This window comes from Schistocerca nitens, chromosome 2 (assembly GCF_023898315.1).
Source record: "Schistocerca nitens isolate TAMUIC-IGC-003100 chromosome 2, iqSchNite1.1, whole genome shotgun sequence".
In the NCBI taxonomy this organism is placed as follows: domain Eukaryota; kingdom Metazoa; phylum Arthropoda; class Insecta; order Orthoptera; family Acrididae; genus Schistocerca; species Schistocerca nitens.
The window spans coordinates 890,186,061-890,209,911 of record NC_064615.1 but is presented as its reverse complement, the minus strand read 5'-3'; the positions used below and the strand labels follow the sequence as shown (position 1 = coordinate 890,209,911).

General features: G+C 39.5%; 1 protein-coding gene across 1 annotated transcript in view; it reads left to right on the top strand.

The window, feature by feature from the left end:
* Positions 1 to 14,328, top strand: part of LOC126237202 (NFX1-type zinc finger-containing protein 1-like) — a 399,723-nt gene extending 385,395 nt beyond the window's left edge. The window contains exon 14 of the mRNA XM_049947082.1: positions 13,413 to 14,328. Within this exon, the coding sequence (XP_049803039.1) occupies positions 13,413 to 14,143 (731 nt within the window). The 3' untranslated portion in view covers positions 14,144 to 14,328. The remainder of the gene's footprint in view (positions 1 to 13,412) is intronic.
* The last annotated feature ends 9,523 nt before the right edge of the window (positions 14,329 to 23,851 follow it).

The window sequence follows — 23,851 nt, the reverse complement described above, 5'->3', positions numbered from 1 at the left end:
TTTTGTTGACTCGGGGGACGACTGATCTGATATAGGTACTTTTATTGTCTTTTGAATAATGTTGTTTGTATTGTGGCATTGGATAAAGCTTTCACAAAACAACTGGATGACCATTAATTACATGTATATGTCCACCTTTGTACAAAATTTGAACCAGTTCGCACAAGTTTGAGACATAGAAGTCACACACATAAAAAAGCTCACAAGAAACATACTTTGTGCTAGGAAAAGCCAAATGGAACTATATTTTTTAAGCAAATTTTCAGTTTTATCTAAGAAAGCATTTTTATTTTTTTGAATCACTTTAAACTGCTTCCGCACATTCAGTTCAGCTAAGGATGAATTTTACAAGCTACATTTAGCTCATCTTTAAATCACCATATCTCAACAATGGATAAAGATTATTGGAGAAAAAATTCATTTTGACTTCATTCATCTATCTACCTTTGTGCAAAGTTTGGACTGATTTGTACAAGCTTAAAGCATAGAAGTGGTGCACCTCAAAAACCTCCCAGAAATCTTGTTTATTGCATGTTAAATCCAAATAAACAAGATTTTTTTCAAACTGTTAAAACTAAACACGGATCAAGATCCGATATACCAGTGAATAGTACTTGAACCATCAGTCTTGCTCCAGTCTGGAATTATTTAAGGGGGAACTGTTTACGGACATAAAATGCAATGAGGGTGACTCTTTTTGCACGTGAAATCCAAAGAATGCACATATAAAAGGTGCCATTAACTGAGCATCAATTAGTTCAGCCCAATTAAAAACTTTGGTGAAATAAATTAACCATTTCACACAATTTGTCTCGACATCAGCTCCAGTTCATGCGTTGACAGCAGTGAGCTTGTTGTATTGAGTTTTTTTTAGTGGCTTCATTTTCAGTTTTCGTGGGTGTGAGTGTGCCATATATTTATGTTCATTCTGCATGCGGCCATGTTCCATGACATCATACAATTATATTTTTGTTTTGTTGTTATGGTTACGGAGTAACGTTTGGCTGCAATAAAGAAAGGAGCAATAAGTTATTTTTACTCTCAATTTACCGTATTTCAAACGCATACATACGGTATCTGTTTCTGTTCTGTGAATTCATTGCTTTTTATTGGAGTTTTATTTGTGTGAACTGTGATGCTTAAGTCCTGTAACTTATCATATTTCGCTCGTTTTGTTTTGGTACGTCAGTGGCACTTGTCTGTCTAGTAGGCTCTCAGAGACCAGTGTGGCCTGAGCTCCCAGTTGGTGCACATCGACAGTGCAGAACGATACGTATATAGCTTCTTTTCTGTGTTTACTTCGTAGATTCTTACTTAAATTGCGTGTGAGTTTCGTATAGGAGGTGTAATTTCGAGTTTTAGTTACTGTAATCGTAAATTCAGGTAGATTGTAGCGCAGTCGTTAGGCATTTGTACAGGTTAGTTCATACATTCTTTGCATGTTTCCCTTGCGTTATCTAGGCACGGACTCGTGTTTCAGTAACTGTTGTTCAACATCGATTAGAATGGACAGGGACTTTTGATTGCTGTGTTCGGATGAGGGCTGAGTTGGCATCCCTTCGCTCACAGCTGCAGGCGGCGCTAACTTTGGTCACGCGGCTTGAGGCTGTTGCCAATGGACACCACTGTGGGGAGCCAGACTTGGGTATCACAGGGATGTCAACCTCGTCCCGTCTGTCCCCAGATCGGTCTGCTGCTGTGGTTGCCACGGTTGCTGCCCGCAGTGTGGCTGAGCCCTCGCCTGTGGTTGATTGGGAGTTCGTTCCAAGGCGTGGCAGGCAGCAAAAGACGTCCCCGGAGGCTGATCAGAAAGCCTCCCTGGTGTGTCTGACAAACAGGTTTCAGGTACTGTCTCTCGCTGAGCCAGATGCAGCTGCCTGCCCTGTTTCAGAGGATGATTCTCAGCCTTCAAGGTCTGGGCAATCGCAGAGGGTGGGCTTATTGGTAGTGGGGAGCTCCAATGTTAGGCGCGTAATGGGGCCCCTTAGGGATATGGCGGCTAAGGAGGGGAAGAAATCCAGTGTGCACTCCGTGTGCATTCTGGGTGGAGTCATTCCTGATTTGGAAAGGGTCCTTTCGGATACCATGAAGAGCACATGGTGCAGCCAGCTGCAGGTGGTGGCACATGTCGGCACTAATGACGTGTGTCATTTTGGATCTGAGGATATTCCTTCTGGATTCCAGCGGCTATCTGATTTGGTGAAGGCTGCCGGTCTTGCTTACGAGATGAAGGCAGAGTTCACCATCTGCAGCATCATTGACAGAACCGACTGCAGACCTTTGGTGCAGAGCCGGGTGGAGGGTCTGAATCTGAGGCTCAGACGGTTTTGCGACCGTGTTGGTTGCGGATTCCTTGACTTGCACCATAGGGTGGTGGAGTTTTGGGTTCCACTGAATAGGTCATGAGTTCACTACACTCAGCTGGCCGCTACACGGGTAGCGGAGGCTGTGTGGCGTGGACTGGGCGGTTTTTTAGGTTAGAAGGCCTCGAGAAAGTGGGCTGCAATCTCAAAGGGTGCATGGCAAATACAGGATGTGCTTGGATCAAGGAACAGTCGGAATTGTAGTTGCAAATTGTTGTAGTTGTGCTGGGAAAGTCCCTGAACTTCAAGCGCTGATAGAAAGCACAGAAGCTGAAATCGTTATAGGTACAGAAAGCTGGCTAAAGCCTGAAATAAGTTCTGCAGAAATTTTTACTTAGTCTCAGACGGTGTTCAGGAAAGATAGACTAGGCAGAATTGGTGGTGGAGTGTTTGTGTCTGTCAGTAGTGGTTTATCTTGTAGTGAAGTCGAAGCAGATACTCCGTGCGAATTGGTATGGGTGGAGGTCATACTTAACAGCCGAACTAAGTTAATAATTGGCTCCTTCTACCGACCGCCAGACTCCAATGATATAGTTGCTGAACAGTTCAGAGAAAATTTGAGTCTCGTAACAAATAAATACCCCACTCATACGGTTATAGTTGGTGGGGACTTCAACCTTCCCTCAATATGTTGGCAAAAATACTTGTTCAAAACCGGTGGTAGGCAGAAAACATCTTCCGAGATTGTCCTAAATTCTTTCTCTGAAAATTATTTCGAGCAGTTAGTCCACAAACCCACGCGAATTATGAATGGTTGCGAAAACACACTTGACCTCTCAGCCACAAACAATCCAGAGCTAATAGGGAGCATCATGGCTGATACAGGGATTAGTGATCACAAGGTTGTTGTAGCGAGGCTCAATACCGTTTCTTCCAAATCCACCAGAAACAAACGCAAAATAATTTTATTTAAAAAAGCGTATAAAGTGTCACTAGAAGCCTTCCTAAGAGACAATCTCCATTTCTTCCGAACTGACTATGCAAATGTAGACGAGATGTGGCTCAAATTCAAAGATATAGTAGCAACAGCAATTGAGAGATTCATACATCATAAATTGGTAAGAGATGGAACTGATCCCCCATGGTACATAAAACAGGTCCGAACGCTGTTGCAGAGGCAACGGAAAAAGCAAGTGAAGTTCAGAAGAACGCGAAATCCCGAAGATTGGCTAAAATTTTTAGACGCGCGAAATTTGGCAAGGACTTCTATGCAAGATGCCTTTAATAGGTTCCACAACGAAACATTGTCTCAAAATTTGGTAGAAAATCCGAAGAAATTCTAGTCGTATGTAAAGTACACAAGCGGCAAGATGCAGTCAATACCTTCGCTGCGCAGTGCCGATGGTACTGTCACCGACGAAAGCGGACTTATTGAATGCAGTTTTCCGAAATTCCTTCACCAGGGAAGACAAATGGGATATTCCAGAATTTGTAACACAAACAGCTGCTAGCATGAGTTTCTTAGAAGTAGATACCTTAGGGGTTGCGAAGCAACTCAAATCGCTCGATACGGGCAAGTCTTCAGGTCCAGATTGTATACCGATTAGGTTCCTTTCAGATTACGCTGATACAACAGCTCCCTACTTAGCAATCATATACAACCACTCGCTCAGCGATAGATATGTACCTTCAGATTGGAAAATTGCGCAGGTCGCACCAGTGTTTAAGAAAGGTAGTAGGTGTAATCCATCGAACTACAGACCTATATCATTGACGTTGGTTTGCAGTAGGGTTTTGGAGCATATACTGTATTCAAACATTATGAATCACCTCGTAGGAAATGATCTATTGATACGTAATCAGCACGGTTTCAGAAAACATCTTTCTTGTGCAACGCAGCTAGCTCTTTATTCGCACGAAGTAATGGCCGCTATCAACAGGGGATCTCAAGTTGATTCCGTATTTCTAGATTTCCGGAAAGCTTTTGACACTGTTCCTCACAAGCGACTTCTAATCAAGCTGCGGGCCTATGGGGTATTGTCTCAGTTGTGCGACTGGATTCGTGATTTCCTGTCAGGAAGGTCGCAGTTCGTAGTAATAGACGGCAAATCATCGAGTAAAACTGAAGTGATATCAGGTGTTTCCCAGGGAAGCATCCTGACCTGGGTGACAATCTGAGCAGTTCTCTTAGGTTGTTTGCAGATGATGCTGTAATTTACCGTCTAGTAAGGTCAACCGAAGACCAGTATCAGTTGCAAAGCGATTTAGAAAAGATTGCTGTACGGTGTGGCAGGTGGCAGTTGACGCTAAATATCAAAAAGTGTGAGGTGATCCACATGAGTTCCAAAAGAAATCCGTTGGAATTTGACTACTCGATAAATAGTACAATTCTCAAGGCTGTCAATTCAACTAAGTACCTGGGTGTTAAAATTACGAACAACTTCAGTTGGAAAGACCACATAGATAATATTGTGGGGAAGGCGAGGCAAAGGTTGCGTTCCATTGGCAGGACACTTAGAAGATGCAACAAGTCCACTAATGAGACAGCTTACACTACACTCGTTCGTCCTCTGTTAGAATAATTGCTGCGCGGTGTGGGATCCGTACCAGGTGGGATTGATGGAGGACATCGAAAAGGAGCAAAAAAGGGCAGCTCATTTTGTATTATCACGTAATAGGGGAGAGAGTGTGGCAGATATGATACGCGAGTTGGGATGGAAGTCATTAAAGCAAAGACGTTTTTCGGCGCAGCGAGATCTATTTACGAAATTTCAGTCACCAACTTTCTCTTCCTAATGCGAAAATATTTTGTTGAGCCCAACCTACATAGGTAGGAATGATCATCAAAATAAAATAAGAGAAATCAGAGCTCAAACAGAAAGGTTTAGGTGTTCATTTTTCCCGCGTGCTGTTCGGGAGTGGAATGGTAGAGAGATAGTATGATTGTGGTTCGATGAACCCTCTGCCAAGTACTTAAATGTGAATTGCAAAGTAATCATGTAGATTAGATGTCTACTGTGGAAAACCTTCGTTTTTGTTTTGAACTGAGTATTATAAGTTTGACTTACATTCAGCCTACACGAAGATGGATAAATTGAAAACATACAGTATCCAGAAATTTGATGGTAAACATTTCCAATTGTGGAAATATCAGTTGCAAATTATTTTTCATGCTCAAAAAGTGCTTGATATCGTTGAGGGGATACTGAGTCCAAATGAAGCTGGTGAGAGTCAAACCGCTTGGGATGACTTAAATGCGAAGGTGATGCTCATTCTGTCTACTGTGATGGAATTTGACCAATTGCAGTCTGTTATGGTGTACACAAATTCAGTAGAAATGTGAGCAAGACTATTCATGAACAGTGATCCACAGTTAATAAAATGGCCTTGAAGAAGAAATTTTTTGATTAGAGAATGTCGCCAACAGACACAGTCGCACAACACATCGGTAAAGTTGAGTCCTTGGTACAAGCATTAGCTGATATTGGGGAACCTGTTACAGGAGTTGACAAAATGGCTAAAATTTTGGGAAATCTGCCAGAAAAGTTTTCAACTGCCTGGGGCTTGTGTGCTGAAGATCAACAAACGTTCAATAATTTGACTTTAAGGCTATTGAAAGAAGAACAAAAACTTTTACAGTGTGATGAAAACTCGACAGCCTTTGCAGTAGTAAATGTGGACAAAACACGCAAGTTCAGTTCAAATACCGGTAACAACAGTGTGTCTAACACGGTCAGTAGAAAAGATGTTGAATGTTGTTACTGTCACAAAAAGGGACATTTTAAATCTGAGTGCAGAGAACTTTTAGCAAAACTTAATACGAAAACATACATCTGGGCACGAAGCTTTGAGTGCAGAACATGTGTATGTTTTTGCTCCAGGTTGCGAGAACATTTGGTTAGCTGTCAGTGCTGCGTCAAAACATGTGGCGTCATGCAAAGAATGGTTCAGCACATTTAAGCCAATTCAGTTGGATGACTCATTTGTTCAAATTGGAGACAACACGATCGTAAAAGCAGAAGGCATTAGATCAACTGAAGTATTGTCATCAGTTGAGGAAAAATGGCAACCTCACACTTTGGAAAACACATTGTATATCCTAAGGTAAAGACAAATTTATTTTCAGTGGAAATTTTTTGGAAATTTGTGTTAAGTTCCTATGGGACTAAACTGCTGAGGTCATAGGTCTAACTTAAACTAACTTCCGCTAAGGACAACACACACACCCATGCCCGAGGGAGGACTCGAACCTCTGACAAGGGAACCCGCGCAAACCGTGACAAGACGTCGCAGACCGCGCGGCTACCCCATGCGACTGTTTTCACTGGGAGCAGTCACAAAAAGAGGAATGAAAGTTATTTTTGACAACAAGAGAATGGAAGTTCGTGGTTCAGGTCTAACTGCAGCAGGAATTAAGATGGACAATCTGTGTTATCAAATGTTGTTTAAATGTCCAGATGTACTACAGGCAAATCCTGCTTCCTTGAATTCCACCATGATCTGGCATGAGAGCCTTGGACACATTCATTTCAGTGGTGTCAAGAATACGGCTGACCTGAACTTAATACCTGGTTTCGGTATGAAGAAAGTTCAAAATCTTCATTGTGGACCATGTCAGTATGGCAAGAAGAAAAGAAAATCTTTTAATTCAAATTTGGAATGATGATCAATAGTTCCTGGCAAATTTATTCATGTAGATTTTATTGGACGTGTGAGAAAACTGCCTTTTGAAGGTGCACATTCGTGCATAATTTTCAAGGATGACTGCACTTCATACGGGTTCGTGCATTTTCTTAAAAGTAGCCGTGATACTTTCCCCATGTTTTTGGAATTTCAGAAACTGATTGGACGACAAACTGGAAACAAAATCAAAGTTCTGAGAAGTGACAATTGGACCGAATTCATAAATAAGCAATTTGAAGATTATATCAAATAAAATGGTACAATACATGAGAAATTAAGTCCCTATACACTACAGCAGAATGGCCGAATTGAATGAGAAATTAGGTCCATTGCTGAGTGTGCACGCACTGTGTTATTAAGTACTGACTTGTCTCATGAATTATAGGCAGAGGCAATAAATTGTGCTGCATATATCTTAAATGGCTGATCATGTAAATCAAACCACAATGTTATGCCATATGAAAAATTGTTTGGAAAACCACCTTCTTTGGGACAGACGAGGAAGTTTGGATCAGCAGCATACGTACATGTTCCTGATAAATTTAGATCAAAATGGGATAGTAAATCAAAGAAATTGATCATGGTTGGCTATGATGTGTATGGTACCAATTATCGCCTCTACAATCCTGAGTATAATAAAGTTACAATCTCCTTTGATGTCTCTTTCATTGAAGAACAAACCCATAGCTTAAACATAGAACAAAGGTATACTGAATTTTACCTGGGAGACCATGCTGCAAAAGATGTTCAAGAGGAATCTGAAGAGGCTGGTGAACAAATGAAAGAAAATCAAAAAGATGTTCGAGAGGAATCTGAAGAGGATGAAACTGGTGAACAAACAAAAGAAAATCAAAGGATGAATCTGAGAGATTGGTCTAATCTGTGAGCACCTGCTCATTTTTGGGACCAAGATATAGCTTCTTCTGACTGTCTTTGAACCTCAAACTTTTGAAGAAGCAATGGCATCGAAAGAGTCATCAAAGTGGAAACAAGCAATGGAAGAGGAAATGACATTCTTGAAGAAGAACAAAACTTTAGATCTAGTACCATTACCACACAACCGCAAGGCAGTTGGATGTAAGTGGGTCTATCGTGAGAAGCAGAATTCTGAGGGAAAAATTGGCCGCTTTAAAGCTAGATTATGTGCAAAAGATTATTCACAACAAGAAGGCATTGGTTATCAAGAGAGATTCTCTCCTGTGGTCCGATATGATTCAATCAGAGTTTTATTAGCCATAGCAGCTTCATGAGATATGCAAATTAGGGAGTTTTATGTTAAGACTGCATTCCTGAATAGGAATTTGAAAGAATAAGTTTACATGGATCAACCAAAAGCTTTTGTTGTAGAAGGCTCAAATAATGTTTGCAAACTGAGGAAGAGTCTATTGGACTCGGACAATCACCACATTGTTGGAATCAAAAATTTGTACAGTTTCTGACAATGTTTGGCTTTGTGCAACTGAATGCAGACAAATGTATTTTCCATGCTTTAACAGATGACACTGGTGTTTACCTGGAACTTTATGTGGATGATGGCTTGCTTATTTGTAAGTCTCCAAAAATACTGGGAAATGTTTTGACAGCACTGGGATCAACTTTTAAAATTGCTGTGGGCAATGGAAAATGCTTCTGTGGATTGGAAATTGAACAAAGCCCTTCTACAAAATAAATCTATATAGGGCAGCAAAGATGCATCAGTTGTTTACTTCAGAAGTTTAACATGGATGGTTCAAAACCTGACTCCACTCCTTTTGATGTTGGAACTATGTTGCACAGTGGGCAGTCTCTTGCAAACCAGCATGAGGTAAATGTAAATGTCGTGTGACTAGGGCCTCCAGTTGGGTAGACCGTTTGCCGGGTGCAAACCTTTCGATTTGACGCCACTTTGGTGACTTGCGTGTCGATGGGGATGAAACGATAATGATTAGGACAACACAACACCCAGTCCCTAAGCAAAGATTTTCTTCAACCCAGCCGGGAATCAATCCCGGGCCCTTAGAATTGACATTCTGTCGTGCTGGCCACCTAGCTACCGGGGGATGGCACCAACATGAGGTAAAAGAGATGGAAAGCAAACCTTACTGGCAGGCAGTCGGCAGCTTAATGTTGGTAGCAACTGTCTTACGGTCACACATCACGTTCGCTGTGAGCATGGTGAGTAAGATTTTACATAATCTAGGTCTCAGTCATTGGCATGCTGTTAAAAGAATTATGAATTACCTACAAGGGACCAGGGTCCGGACCATATGGTACAAAGCTGACTCTTCTGGACTGGTGGTCTACTCAGATGCTATCTTTGCTGGTGACTGTGACACACATCGGTCAACTACAGGCTATGTGAGCTTGTTAGCAGGTGGGCCTGTGACATGGTGTTCATATTGGCAGAAATGTGTGAGCAGATCAACAATGGAGGCCAAATACATAGCAACTTCAGATGCTGCTACTGAAGTTGTTTGGTTGCTTGGTTTTCTCAGTGAACTTGGGTTTCAGTTAGACAAACCAACAACACTCCATGTTGACAAACAAAGTGCTATTCGCCTGTTTAAAAACACAGAACATCACAAACATACCAAGCACATTGACCATTATATACATGAACATGTTGAAAATGATGAGATTGAAGTTTATTATGTTTATTCTGATAAACAGTTGGCAGACTTATTAACAAAACCTTTAACTAGAGACAAATTCATGACAAACAGAAAAGGTCTGTTAATGCTCTCAAAACAAACTCACTAAAACAAGAGTGGGAATGTTGACAGTAGTGAGCTTGTCGTATTGAGTTTTTTTTAGTGGTTTCATTTTCAGTTTTTGTGGTTTGTGTACACCAGATATTTATGTTCATTCTGTTTGCGGCCATATTCCGTGACATTATAAAATTATATCTTTGTTTTTTTGTTTTGTTGTTACAGTTATTGTGCAGCTTTAGGTTGCAATAAAGAAAGGAGCAATAACTTATTTTTACTCCAATTTACCGTATTTTGCTCTGTGATTCCATATGTTTTAATGGCTATACAAATGGCTGCTGGTCTGGGCTAAACCAAAAATTTGTCACTCCATGTTCGTTGCTCAAGTAGGAACCAAGCACCAAGTGCCTCCTAGCTGCCAAACCACAATTCTGTGCATGACCTTTCCATACATATTTGTTACAGCACTTCCATGCTGTAATGATAGTATGGGGTGTCCACATAAAACCTCCCTATTCCCAAGATTAATGGGAAAAAAGCTGTGAGACATAGGTACACTAAGTGATCAAAAGTATCTGGACACGTGGCTGAAAATGATTTATAAATTCGTGGCACCCTCCATTGGTAATGCTGGATTTCATTATGGTGTTGGCCAACCCTTATCCTTGCTCTTCCACTCTTGCAGCATATGTTCAATCAGGTGCGGGAAGGTTCCTTGGGGAATGGCAGCCCATTCGTCATGGAGTGCTGCAGTGAGGAGAGGTATCAATGTCGGTCAGTGAGACCTGGCACAAAGTTGGCGTTCCAAAACATACCAAAGGTGAGGACTCTGTCCAGGCCTGTCCATTACATGGATGTTATGTCATGTAACCATCCCGCCACAGGCCTTGCATTATGAACAGGTCCTCGATCGTGTTGAAAGATGCAATCGCCATCCCCGAATTGCTCTTCAACTGTGGGAATCAAGAAGGTGCTTAAAACATCAATGTAGGCCTGTGCTATGATAGTGACACGCTAAACAACAAGGGGTGCAAGCCCCCTCGATGAAAAATATGACCACACTGTAACACCACTGCCTCCTAATTTTACTGTTGGCACTACACACACTGGTAGGTGACATTCATCTACATCTACATCTATATTTATACTCCGCAAGCCACTCAACAGTGTGTGGCAGAGGGCACTTTACGTGCCACTGTCATTACCTCCCTTTCCTGTTCCAGTCGCGTATGGTTTGTGGGAAGAACGACAGCCGGAAAGCCTCCGTGCGTGCTCGAATCTCTCTAATTTTACATTCGTGATCTCCTTGGGAGGTATAAGCAGGGGGAAGCAATATATTCGATACCTCATCCAGAAAAGCACCCTCTCGAAACCTGGACAGCAAGCTACACTGCCACGCAGAGTCTGCGACTTGAGTTTGCTAAACATCTCCGTAACACTATCACGCTTACCAAATAGCCCTGTGACGAAACGCGTCGCTCTTCTTTGGATCTTCTCTATCTCCTCTGTCAACCCGACCTGGTACGGATCCCACTCTGATGAGCACCGGACTTTCACCATACCCACACCCTGTCATTGTATTGCCACATTGTCCACCATGATTCGTCACTCCACACAATGTTTTTCCACTGTTGAATCATTCAACGTTTATGCCCCTTACACCAAGCGAGGCATTGTTTGGCATTTACCGCCGTGATGTGTGGCTTATGAGCAGCCACTTCACCATGAAATCCAAGTTTTCGCCTCCCTTCGCTGCTCATTTGAGTACTTTAAATCTAATTAGAATTTGAACTAAGGTAGGTACAACATCCCTAGCAGTCTCATGATAAAATTTGTGACAAAATTAGCCTCATATTTCTACAAGGTTTTTCCTTAACCTAAATTTCCATGACATTTTAATTGCTCATTGTAATTATTACTGTGATAAATTTGTGAAGATTCTTCCAGTAGCGCTTTTGTAGAATTTATTAATTTCAAATCTCTATCCATCAGCTCCAAATCCACAGAACTTTGACCTGCAAATTAGTTAAGCACTAAGCCAAGGGAAAATATTTTCCATTAAATTAAAGCACAGAAATTTTTGCTTTTCCAAATCAGTGGTAGTGTTTACTAATTTCATTAACAATAACTTTTAGTGTGCTCATGATATTTTCATAGCTTTACAAAACCATCTTCTCAATATTGACTTCTCCGTCAAGAAACATAAAGCATACAGTGAATATAAATAATTGTAAAGTCAGTGCAAGAATATTTTCTGCTTTGTCTTTAAAATTTAAAAAAAAAAAATTATTGTAGTAGTGAGTATTTTTGATACGTATATGTTAAGCTCTTTTTTTGTACAGATGTTCTTTTGATAGTTCAGCTATACTGCGTATTACTAATATTGTTCAATATTACACTATTTAATTTTATACATTAATTTGAAGACATACTTAACCTTAAATTGAATTCATAAAGCTTATTAACTTCATAAACTTGTAGTCATAATTATGAGCGTGTGGAGTTCCTACGTCTACGAACAACTTACTTCCACAATGAGAACTAAATATGCCTAGAGAAGTATTTTAATTAATAATATTCGAAAAGTTTTACCGGATATTGATGAAGAATATTCTGTACTATCAGTGTTGGTCAATTTAGACATGTTGAAATAAAAGTTGACATCAATAAAATCTTAATCACATAATGACATTATTCATTTTGAAGTTGCTTCACTTGTAAGGACTCTGATAGATCAGTACTTATTTGCCTCAAACTTGTAACTGTGTAAGAATGTTAAGAATCATATGAGTGTGTTTAGATGTGAAATTTTGTTGCTGTTTGTCACTGATACATCAGCTGCTGAAATAACATATATTTCCCACGCACTGCATTAATGAATTACACTGATATGAAACACCTCCATGTAATATGACATCAGGAGGCCAAAATATTACTGCACCTTTGGACAGCCAATTTTCATGCACAGCTTAACTTACTCTGGCTCCTCACCCCCTCCCCCTTTCTCTATAACATTATATCAGTCAACTGTTCACTATCATGACATGAGTATGAACAAGCTGAAATTACCACTTCCATAAAAAGGCTGTTTTACAACAAGAAAATTTTTATTGAAACACTCCAGTGTGCTATCCACCGTGTATAACTGCTATCCACCGCATATAACACATCATTTATTAATTGTACCACTCGTAAAACTTCATTTCACAAAAATTTCCAGTGGTTATCAAATAATATTTGTATTGTAATTATTCTGATCTATCCAGAGGTCTACATATTCAACAAACTCTGAAAGCAAGTTGTACCTTACACTTCTCTTGCATGCTGGAGCCACACCAAGAAGATACATTTGAAGTGTTGGTAAACTCAGTCAAATGCATGTGAGCAGCTATCTAAAATTAAAATATCCTCACGGCATTTGCCTAAAGATTGGTTTTTGTGAGGTGCTTTATGTTAAATTGCCAGAGCTGTCAAATATGTGTGTTCATTATGCAGACAGTGATCACAAAAGATAACTTCAGAAAGTGTTTTGCATGTAGGTCATTGCAGCAACAGTACTGATGAAGCCTCTTGATCTTGATGTGTGCTGTTTCAAGTCCAAAATAATTGCTGTTAGTTTAACAAGTTCTGTTTGCATGTTGTTCTTAATATCAGTAAATTATTTTGGCAGATTTATACATAATATGTATTTAATTTTGTTTCTCAGTTTTACATAATGCTGGTTTTGATGGTTTTACAGGAGAAAGCACTGAAATACAGAAGACGTTAACATTATTACGCTCAAACCTTCAACATCAACAAAAGAGGAGGAGAATACTTCTTTCGAGAATGGACCTTGACTCAATATCCATTAAAATAGACTTCATCTCAAAACTTCTGGAAACCCTGGAATGCTGTTTTCCCCAAATAATGATTCCCTGTGTTTCATATGAAGACACTTTCAAGAAAGTTATGGAACAATTTGACTTACTGGTTTGTTTGATCAGGGAAAGGAATACACACATGAGTCAACAGGAGGTTATTGATTTTAATCAAGAAATAAACAGATTTGTGAGAATGGCACAGCTCTATAGTATTGAGAGGACCATCAACTTCACACCATCCCACTCTGCTGAGGTTATTAAGGCATTATACAAAAAAGCTGAGCAAGAAGTGAAGTCTATTGAAAGATTTACATCAATACAGGATCAAAAAGTGAAAGAAATTTTAGACAAATTGAATGAAGCATGTAAAGTAGAAGTCCCACTTGATAATGAAATAATTAGAAGAGAGATTGTGAAAACAGTAGGTGTAACACCTGGACACTGGTTCAGATGCCCAAATGGACATTACTGTGTTATTGGAAACCATGGAGGAGCAATGCATGAAGGTAAATGTCCAGATTGTGGGGCTAAAATCAGTGGTGCAAGGTATCCTGTGCATAGGGACAATTATCAAACTGGGGAAATTGAGTCAACACATCCAGTGTAGTGTAATACATGAATTTTTAAGGGATTCCGTGTACCTCTAAGCCTGAGCGTAATTTCTGTTTGATTGATTTAGATTATGTTGTTACAAAACTATATCCTTATTTTACATGTTGCTAAGAGTTCATCTGTGAGAATATTATTTTTAAAGTATACCCTGTTTTTTACTCTATGAATTGTAGTTTGTTCTATGATTATATAAACCATTTTACTCAATACTTAACATTATTTTTATCATTTTACAGAAAAAATAAATTGCTTGTCAGTTTCTGATAGATGTTTGTGGATTTATTGTGTGTGGCAGATACTGTGGCAGTATTATGTGTTACTTTTACCACTAAATGAGAAGCAAATATTTGTACTGAATAAAAAATCTAGAGAATATACTGGATTATAATTCTAAGATACAGGATATCCATGAAAGCATGTCCCAGTTTTGATGGTGTATTGTAACAGTTTAATGTGGACTACTTACAACAAATAGTACATAAAATTGAAGGTAAACTACGCTAATTTTTCATGCAGTTGTTCAAAATGTGCACATTTCATTATACAGCTCATGTTCAACCTAAAATCCAATTTTCCCCACACTTTGGTTAACATATCTGCAGTAATGCAAACAATAGCCACGTCAGTTCTGTGTCTCAACGGTGGGAAAATCATTAGATAGTGGAGCTCATAGACATGATTGTGGATAAAGCCTCAGAGAAAAAAAATCATGACTTGAGGTCAGGTGAAAAAAAAAAGCCCTGTTGTATTGACCATTGTGACTAACCCAAGGGTCAGGGACTTTGATGTTCACCCAATCTTGAACAAAGAGATGCTGTTGGGGCAGAACAGGGAAAGGGGGGGGGGGGAGAAAGAAGAAAAGGAGTGGAGGAGTGGTATGTGACTTGACATCTGAACATAGTGCAGAAAAAGTTTAATTTTGGGGAGTCACTGTGATATTGTGCAGATACAAACATTATGGTTATTTACCTTCCCCACTTAGATGGTTGACTCATCACTGAACACCACACAATCCAGAAATCATGTTCCTCTTGCAACATTTCACTTGCGGTTATAACATGCACCACAGTCATCTGGCTTTAAAGCGTGTACCAGCTGTAATCAGTATGGACACAATTGTCAACATTTTCTTAAAACCTTTCATGTTAGCACCTGAATTCAAGACTTGCTTTCCAAACAGCCTTCTTAATACTACAAAGGTAAGATTCTGTGACTAAGTCGACATCCTGTTTGGACACTTTTGGTCATCCTGTGCCTTTTCCTTTACACACATATCCAGTCATTTCAAACTGACTATACCAACAGCAGACATTTTCGGCACATTGATGGGGAATCACAATTAAACTTTAACCCTCTCAGTTCCAATGCATTTCCTAATATGCACATTACCATGGGGAGGGGAGGGGGGGGGGGGGTCATTGTACTTTATGCCTGCCAAAAGAAACTTAAAAGCATGAAATAACAATAAATTATTTAATTATGCTTGCATTATATTAACAAAATATTTTTAATGACGTACTGACTTGTTGGTAGGGGGAGAAACTGAAAAAATCTTTTAGCACATTCTTAGCAATATCACGCACTTCAGTAACATATAATACCAGTGGAGGGGTACTTTGTGACAAAAAGTAAAAAATTCCGATTTCATTAATTGTTGCTTACATGTACTCACAAGATCCTGAACCTGGAATTTTGAATATGAGATTCATTTGGGAAAGTTATATCTACTGCTAGAAATTAAATTTTTGGGTTAAGTTTAAATGAAAAATTTAAAACATATACAGAATCTGGTAGAATAATTCATTAAAAACAATTTTTTTTTTTTTTCAAATTTTTAAAATGTAAAGTAACCGACTAGATTATTACATTTTCAGAAGATGTGCATAAAGTACAGTTGATACTATTGAAATTTCGTGTGGGACATTATTGTAGGAACTCTGTGTTAATAAAAGCGTTCTACTCCCCACAAAGTGTGCAGAAAGACTGAAATGTCAGCTTCAAAACATAAATTTAAAGATATAGTGTTATCATCTCTTGGATATACTAGAATGGGTTTAAAATGTTTGGAACAAATACAAGTACTTTGGCCTGAAAAGTGGTGCAGAACACAAAACACTTTAGGTTCAGAAGAAAATTAAACATGAACAGTTCTCTCGCAGATGTACTGGCGAAGGAATGAAACAACCAAGTGTGGATACCTTCAGCTAGTCACAATGGACTAAAATGCAAATGAAATGCACCCATAAAAATAGTTATTGGTGAATACAGCCAAATTGTGTTATTTTAATAAAAAAGAAATATACATGTATGAAGGGAAAAAATTTTAAAAGGTTAATATAATTGCATTATTAGAAATGTTCTGCTTGTACAAATTTAGGCTATCTGGACTTCTGCTCTTACATTTCAATTGTAGATGCAGGCAGCCAACTTCAAGAACACCAGTGCGTGTCAAAAAATAAAGAAAATCCTCCTTCCTGGGCTACACTTCACTTAAATAAAAATAATACTGTTGTTAAGTCTTCCCTTATTCATACACATGTTTAGTACATAACACTCACAATACTTCATACTTTAAGTAATACATCTTAACCATCCTTCTACATATGAGAGAGAGAAACAAAATCATCTACAAAGGAAAATGAATGAAGTTTTGTATTTTTATTTTATTGTTATTTTTTTTAATACATTTTAACTTTACCATATCGAGGGGAGGGGTCTTTCACCATGTACCTACACAATTGCCTCCACGCTGTACGCTGACATGGTAGAATGTTTTTTGCATGTACATATTTACATTTACATTTGTCGATAGAGGTCGATGACCTTTATTTGTCGGCTTTTCTTATATTTAATGGAATGCATATGTCAGCTTATCTTATTTATGTTAAAGTTCTACAAGAAATTGAAGGATTACATACATAATACAATAGTTCATTACATATTTGATTTAGCGTGCTGACAATAATGTTCAGTTTGCTTTGGCCTCACTGCTGGGTTTTGCGCTTGTGCACTAGAAGGTTTGGTGGCTAAGCACTAATCTATAACAGTCAACATGCTAGTTGCTACAATCACACGTGTGTGCACTTATTTTCTTAGTGTTGATTTCACATTGAGTATCACACTTTCACCTGAGTATTATATAGTGAAGAATGGCCATGGCGTTCGTCTTCATTCTGGGTGCACTGAGTGTGTGCTTATTGTTTCAAAATCCGACGCTGTGGCAGAAGACCTCCATTTTTGCAGCCCGGTCATCATTATTACCAGTCGTACTCGCATTTTCGGCGGAGAGAACCCTGGCCAACAGCATCCATCGACGAGGTAAGTACTGGCTCGAACAACTATAGTTCACTTATTAATGTATCGAGCGTTGTGAGCCACGATACGCAGAAATTATTTTGTTACACGCGTATCTTAATGTCACCTCACTTGACCGTCTACTTGTTGAAAGACATATATAGCTGACTAAAACATTGTATAACTTGCTTGTCCTTGAAGTTCATTCTTTTTCATGGAGTTTGGTTTGCAATCAAAATTCATACAAGTATTGAGTTACAGCAATATACATAACATGATAGCTTATACCTGTGGCTAACATTCCACCCATCGCTTACATTATGAACACAAATTTCTTAAGTTTTAAATCATCATGAATTTTTCATTAACTGGGTTCTGTTACTACAGTTTGGTTGTTAGTTTTTACTTATTTTCATTCAAATCACATATACAAATTAATTACATAATACATTGTAGTGGTACAATATGTTGTTGTTGTTGTTGTTGTGGTCTTCAGTCCTGAGACTGGTTTTATGCAGCTCTCTATGCTACTCTATCCTGTGCAAGCTGCTTCATCTCCCAGTACCTACTGCAACCTACATTCTTCTGAATCTGCTTAGTGTATTCATCTCTTGGTCTCCCTCTACGAGTTTTACCCTCCACGCTGCCCTCCAATACTAAATTGGTGATCCCTTGATGCCTCAGAACATGTCCTACCAACCGATCCCTTCTTCTAGTCAAGTTGTGCCACAAACTTCTCCCCAATCCTATTCAATACTTCCTCATTAGTTATGTGATCTACCCATCTAATCTTCAGCATTCTTCTGTAGCACCACATTTCGAAAGCTTCTATTCTTTTCTTGTCCAAACTATTTATCGTCCATGTTTCACTTCCATACAGAGAAACAAAATCATCTACAAAGGAAAATGAATGAAGTTTTGTATTTTTATGTTATTGTTATCCATTGTTCACTTATTAATGTATCGAGCGTTGTGAGCCATGATACTCAGAAATTATTTTGTTACACGCGTATCTTAATGTCACCTCACTTGACCATCTCCTCGTTTTGCTTTTGTTGATGTTCATCTTATATCCTCCTTTTAAGACACTGTCCATTCCGTTCAACTGCTCTTCCAAGTCCTTTGCTGTCTCTGACAGAATTACAATGTCATCGGCGAACCTCAGAGTTTTTATTTCTTCTCCATGGATTTTAATACCTGCTCCAAATTTTTCTTTTGTTTCCTTCACTGCTTGCTCAATATAGAGATTGAATAACATCGGGGAGAGACTACACCCTGGCTCACTTCCTTCCCAACCACTGCTTTCCTTTGATGTCCCTCGACTCTTATAACTGCCATCTGGTTTCTGTACAATTGTAAATAGCTTTTCGCTCTCTGTATTTTACCCCTGCCACCTTCAGAATTTGAAAGAGAGTATTCCAGTCAACATTGTCAAAAGCTTTCTCTAAGTCTACAAATGCTAGAAATGTAGGTTTGCCTTTCCTTAATCTATTTTCTAAGATAAGTCGTAGGGTCAGTATTGCCTCACGTGTTCCAATATTTCTACGGAATCCAAACTGATCTTCCCCGAGGTCGGCTTCTACTAGTTTTTCCATTCGTCTGTAAAGAATTCGCATTAGTATTTTGCAGCTGTGACTTATTAAACTGATAGTTCGGTAATTTTCACATCTGTCAACACCTGTTTGCTTTGGGATTGGAATTATTATATTCTTCTTGAAGTCTGAGGGTATTTCGCCTGTCTCATACATCTTGCTCACCAGATGGTAGAGTTTTGTCAGGACTGGCTCTCCCAAGGCTTTCAGTAGTTCTAATGGAATGTTATCTACTCCCGGGGCCTAGTTTCGACTCAGGTCTTTCGGTGCTCTGTCAAACTCTTCACGCAGTATCATATCTCCTATTTCATCTTCATCTACATCCTCTTCCATTTCCATAATATTGTCCTCAAGTACATCGCCCTTGTATAGCCCCTCTTTCTGCTTTCCCTTCTGTGCTTAGAACTGGGTTTCCATCTGAGCTCTTGATCTTCATACAAGTGGTTCTCTTTTCTCCAAATGTCTCTTTAATTTTCCTGTAGGCAATATCTATCTTACGCCCTAGTGAGATACGCCTCTACATCCTTACATTTGTCCTCTAGCCATCCCTGCTTAGCCATTTTGCACTTCCTGTCAATCTCATTTTTGAGACATTTGTATTCCTTTTGCCTGCTTCACTTACTTCATTTTTGTATTTTCTTCTTTCATCAATTAAACTCAATATTTCTTCTGTTACCCAAGGATTTCTACTAGCCCTCATCTGTTTACCTACTTGATCCTCTGCTGCCTTCACTACTTCATCCCTCAAAGCTACCCATTCTTCTTCTACTGTATTTCTTTCCCCCATTCTTGTCAGTTGTTCCCTTATGGTGTCCGTGAAACACTGTACAACCTCTGGTCAGGCAATATCTATATGGTCAGTTTATCCAGGTCCCATCTCCTTAAATTCCCACCTTTTTGCAGTTTCTTCAGTTTTAATCTACAGGTCATAACCAATAGATTGTGGTCAGAGTCCACATCTGCCCCTGGAAATGTCTTACAACTTAAAACCGGGTTCCTAAATCTCTGTCTTACCATTATATAATCTATCTGAAACCTGTCAGTATCTCTAGGCTTCCTCCATGTATACAACCTTCTTTTATGGTTCTTGAACCAGGTGTTAGCTATGATTAAGTTGTGCTCTGTGCAAAATTCTACCAGGCGGCTTTCTCTTTCATTTCTTATCCCCAATCCATATTCACCTACTAAGTTTCCTTCTCTCCCTTTTCCTACTGATGAATTCCAGTCACCCATGACTATTAAATTTTCGTCTCCCTTCACTATCTGAATAATTTCTTTTATTTCATCATACATTTCTTCAACTTCTTCGTCATCTGCAGAGCTTGTTGGCATGTAAACTTGTACTACTGTGGTACGCGTGGGCTTTGTATCTATCTTGGCCACAATAATGTGTTCACTATGCAGTTTGTAGTAGCTTACCCGCATTCCTATTTTCCTATTCATTATTAAACCTACTCCTGCATTACCCCTATTTGATTTTGTGTTTATAACCCTGTAGTCATCTGACCAGAAGTCTTGTTCCTCCTGCCACCGAACTTCACTAATTCCCACTGTATCTAACTTTCCCTTTTTAAATTTTCTAACCCACCTGCCCGATTAAGGGATCTGACATGCCACACTCCGATCCGTAGATCGCCAGTTTTCTTTCTCCTGATAACGACATCCTCTTGAGTAGTCCCCGCCCGGAGATCCGAATGGGGGACTATTTTACCTCCGGAATATTTTACCCAAGAGGACGCCATCATTTAACCATACAGTAAAGCTGCATGCCCTTGGGAAAAATTACGGTTGTAGTTTCCCCCTTGCTTTCAGCCATTCGCAGTACCAGCACAGCAAGGCCGTTTTGGTTAGTGTTACAAGGCCAGATCAGTCAATCATCCAGACTGTTGCCCCTGCAACTACTGAAAAGGCTGCTGCCCCTCTTCAGGAACCACATGTTTGTCTGGCCTCTCAACAGATACCCCTTCGTTGTGGTTGCACCTACGGTACGGCTATCTGTATCGCTGAGGCACGCAAGCCTCCCCACCAACGGCAAGGTCCAAAGCATATGATGTATTTATACTTCACTTTACAGACAAGCTTTTGTCGCTTAATGGGAGCTTATTTCTTCCTTAGGTAGAGGAGGAAGAAAACCATTCGAAATAGGACTAAAACATAACGCATTGCTGGTCTAACTATGTTTGGCACTGCTTCCTTTGGGAGGGAATAAAGGAAATACTCATCTACTGGTTCAAGGATTTATGAGGAAATGTTACTCATACAATCCTGGACTAGTTGCCAAGGAACTTGTATTTCATGGAAATATTGCGTACGGACTAATCATTCATGTAGTATCATGTTTTTTCTTCATGCGCTAGTGCTATTTACTTCAATTCATGTGTAGCTTAGTGTGAAATGTGAAGAAGTTTCAACCATCATAGACTTATCTTCCTTGAATACCTGGAAATGTCATTATTTAAGCTTTCATGTGACACAGTAAAAATTAATTGGTTTTTGTGAAATCATATGCTTAAACATTTATGTGTTCTCTGTAGCAAATAGGTACTGGTAAATGTCACGGAGAAATACTGTGACGATACATATTTTCATTTGCCTTATGACCTTTGTATAAATATCCTTATAACTAAATTGTTTACTGAAGGTGCGGCCCATTTCTTTATTTGGTGCCTGTTACTCTTGACGTAATCCTCGTCTTCTGCGCCATGATGATCCACTGGTCGCTGAAAGAAAAGAACTTAAAACTAATTGTATTATGTAGCTCGGTGGCCACTGACACATGTGGTCATTACATCCATCTGCAGATATTTCCATACTTTGTTTAAACTCATAGACATTCTCGAACAGTCCACGAGTATACTGCCGGTTCATAGTGTCCAACGGGCACAATATTTCGACAATCAGACATGTCGCCATCATGAGGTGCACTGAAGAACTGAGCTCCTGAGGGCGGGTGGCCGATTTAAATCCTCTCCCCCTGCGGGTCACTATCTTTGCTGTCTGCGCCCGCGCGCTGGCGGTTGCAAAGATGTGGGCATATGAATCTGACGGCAAAGAGAGCGACCCGAAGGGGGAGGGGACTTAAATCGGCCGCCCGTCCTCAGGAGCTCAGTTCATCAGCGCACCTGACGATGGCGACATGTCTGATCACCGAAATATTGTGCCCGTTGGACACTATGAACTGGCAGTATACCCGTGGACTGTTCGAGCAACAAATATGCTGGGAGAAACTGAAGAATCACATCATAGACATTCGTTTATTCCGTTTCCCATTATGATCATTTACCTTGCAAAGAAAATTATTTGATATTTCTAATGGTATTTTGTCGTTTCTCCTTAGCTTACAGGTCTCTATATTGTTCCATAATGCTTGCTTTTGCTTGTAAATATGTTGTATGTAGCTTAGTATTCAAGTAAATCTCTGTGTACATATATCGGTAGGTTCCTTAGTTCTTAGACAGTAGATGCAGTCGCTTAGTATTTCCGTTTACTTTATATTTAAGTTAGGTACATGTACATATCGCGTTCCTGTTTGGTTGTGCCTTCTACCAGTCTGTCGCGCACGCACACAAGTCAATGCCTTCTCTCGTACTTTTGGCGTCAGCACGTATTGTTGAGCACGGACAGTTGAGCCATAAGCTAATTTGTTTATACTTTCGCTTCGCATGAAGTGGTGTATTACTTCTCATTGCTGTTGATTTTATGCTTAAGTGTGTACAAATCAAAAGAATTACTTATGCCTGTACACATTACTTTACCTTAAGATCCACTCCAGAAGAAAACTTGCACATAAGAGTTGTGTACACTATGTACCGTTATCTTGTGATAGAAAGAAAAAATGCGACCTAGCTTCAACCTAGTTTCATCATTCTGTAAAAGCTTTTATATCTTTTGTGAGGATGGAGATCTCTGTCTCTCCCTGTTTTCTCATAGGCAAATGTGTACATCCCGGGGTATGGAATTTTGGAAATTATATATGGTCCTAAATAGAGTAATTGCCACTTCTTATTCGGTTTGCCTAATTTTGTCGATTTATGGTGTGTCTATAAGAGGACTCATTGCCCTTCAAAAAATTGTGTAACACATTTCAGTTTGAAACTTCCTGGCAGATTAAAACTGTGTGCACCGACCGAGACTCGAACTCAGGACCTTTGCCTTTCGCGGGCAAGTGCTCTACCGGGCGCGAGTCGTGCTTCGGTAGCTCAGATGGTAGAGCACTTGCCCGAGAAAGGCAAAGGTCCTGAGTTCGAGTCTCGGTCGGTGCACACAGTTTTAATCTGCCAGGAAGTTTCATATCAGCGCACACTCCGCTGCAGAGTGAAAATCTCATTCTGGGAACATTTCAGTTTCTTATTATAAATTTTCCTTCTATAGTCGGCCCTGTTTTCTAGTGTAACCATGGCTTGTTTGATTTTTGCCTTGTAGTGTTATTTCTGTAGTGGGTACCTTTGGTATGGGCGACTCTCACTCATTCGTTTGTTTTGTCTGGATCATCAATTCATTAGGTGTGAAACCTGTTGAAGAATGTGGAAGGTTATTGACAATTTGCATGAAAGAACTTGCATGAAAGGAGTCACGTATTCTACCTATTGGGTGTGAGGGGTGTATGTCCTAATAAACAGGTTAAATTCTTGAAAGACTCATTCTACTGGGCTTGCTTCTGGATGAAAAAAACTTACTAATACATGTTTTATGCCCTGTGAGGTCATAAATTGTTTACACTTTTGCCCAACAAAATATGAAGCATATCAGTTAATAGTACCTTTGGTTTACCTACTTCTCTCAAATAGTCTCCCTCAATTCTTTTTCTGATATTTGTA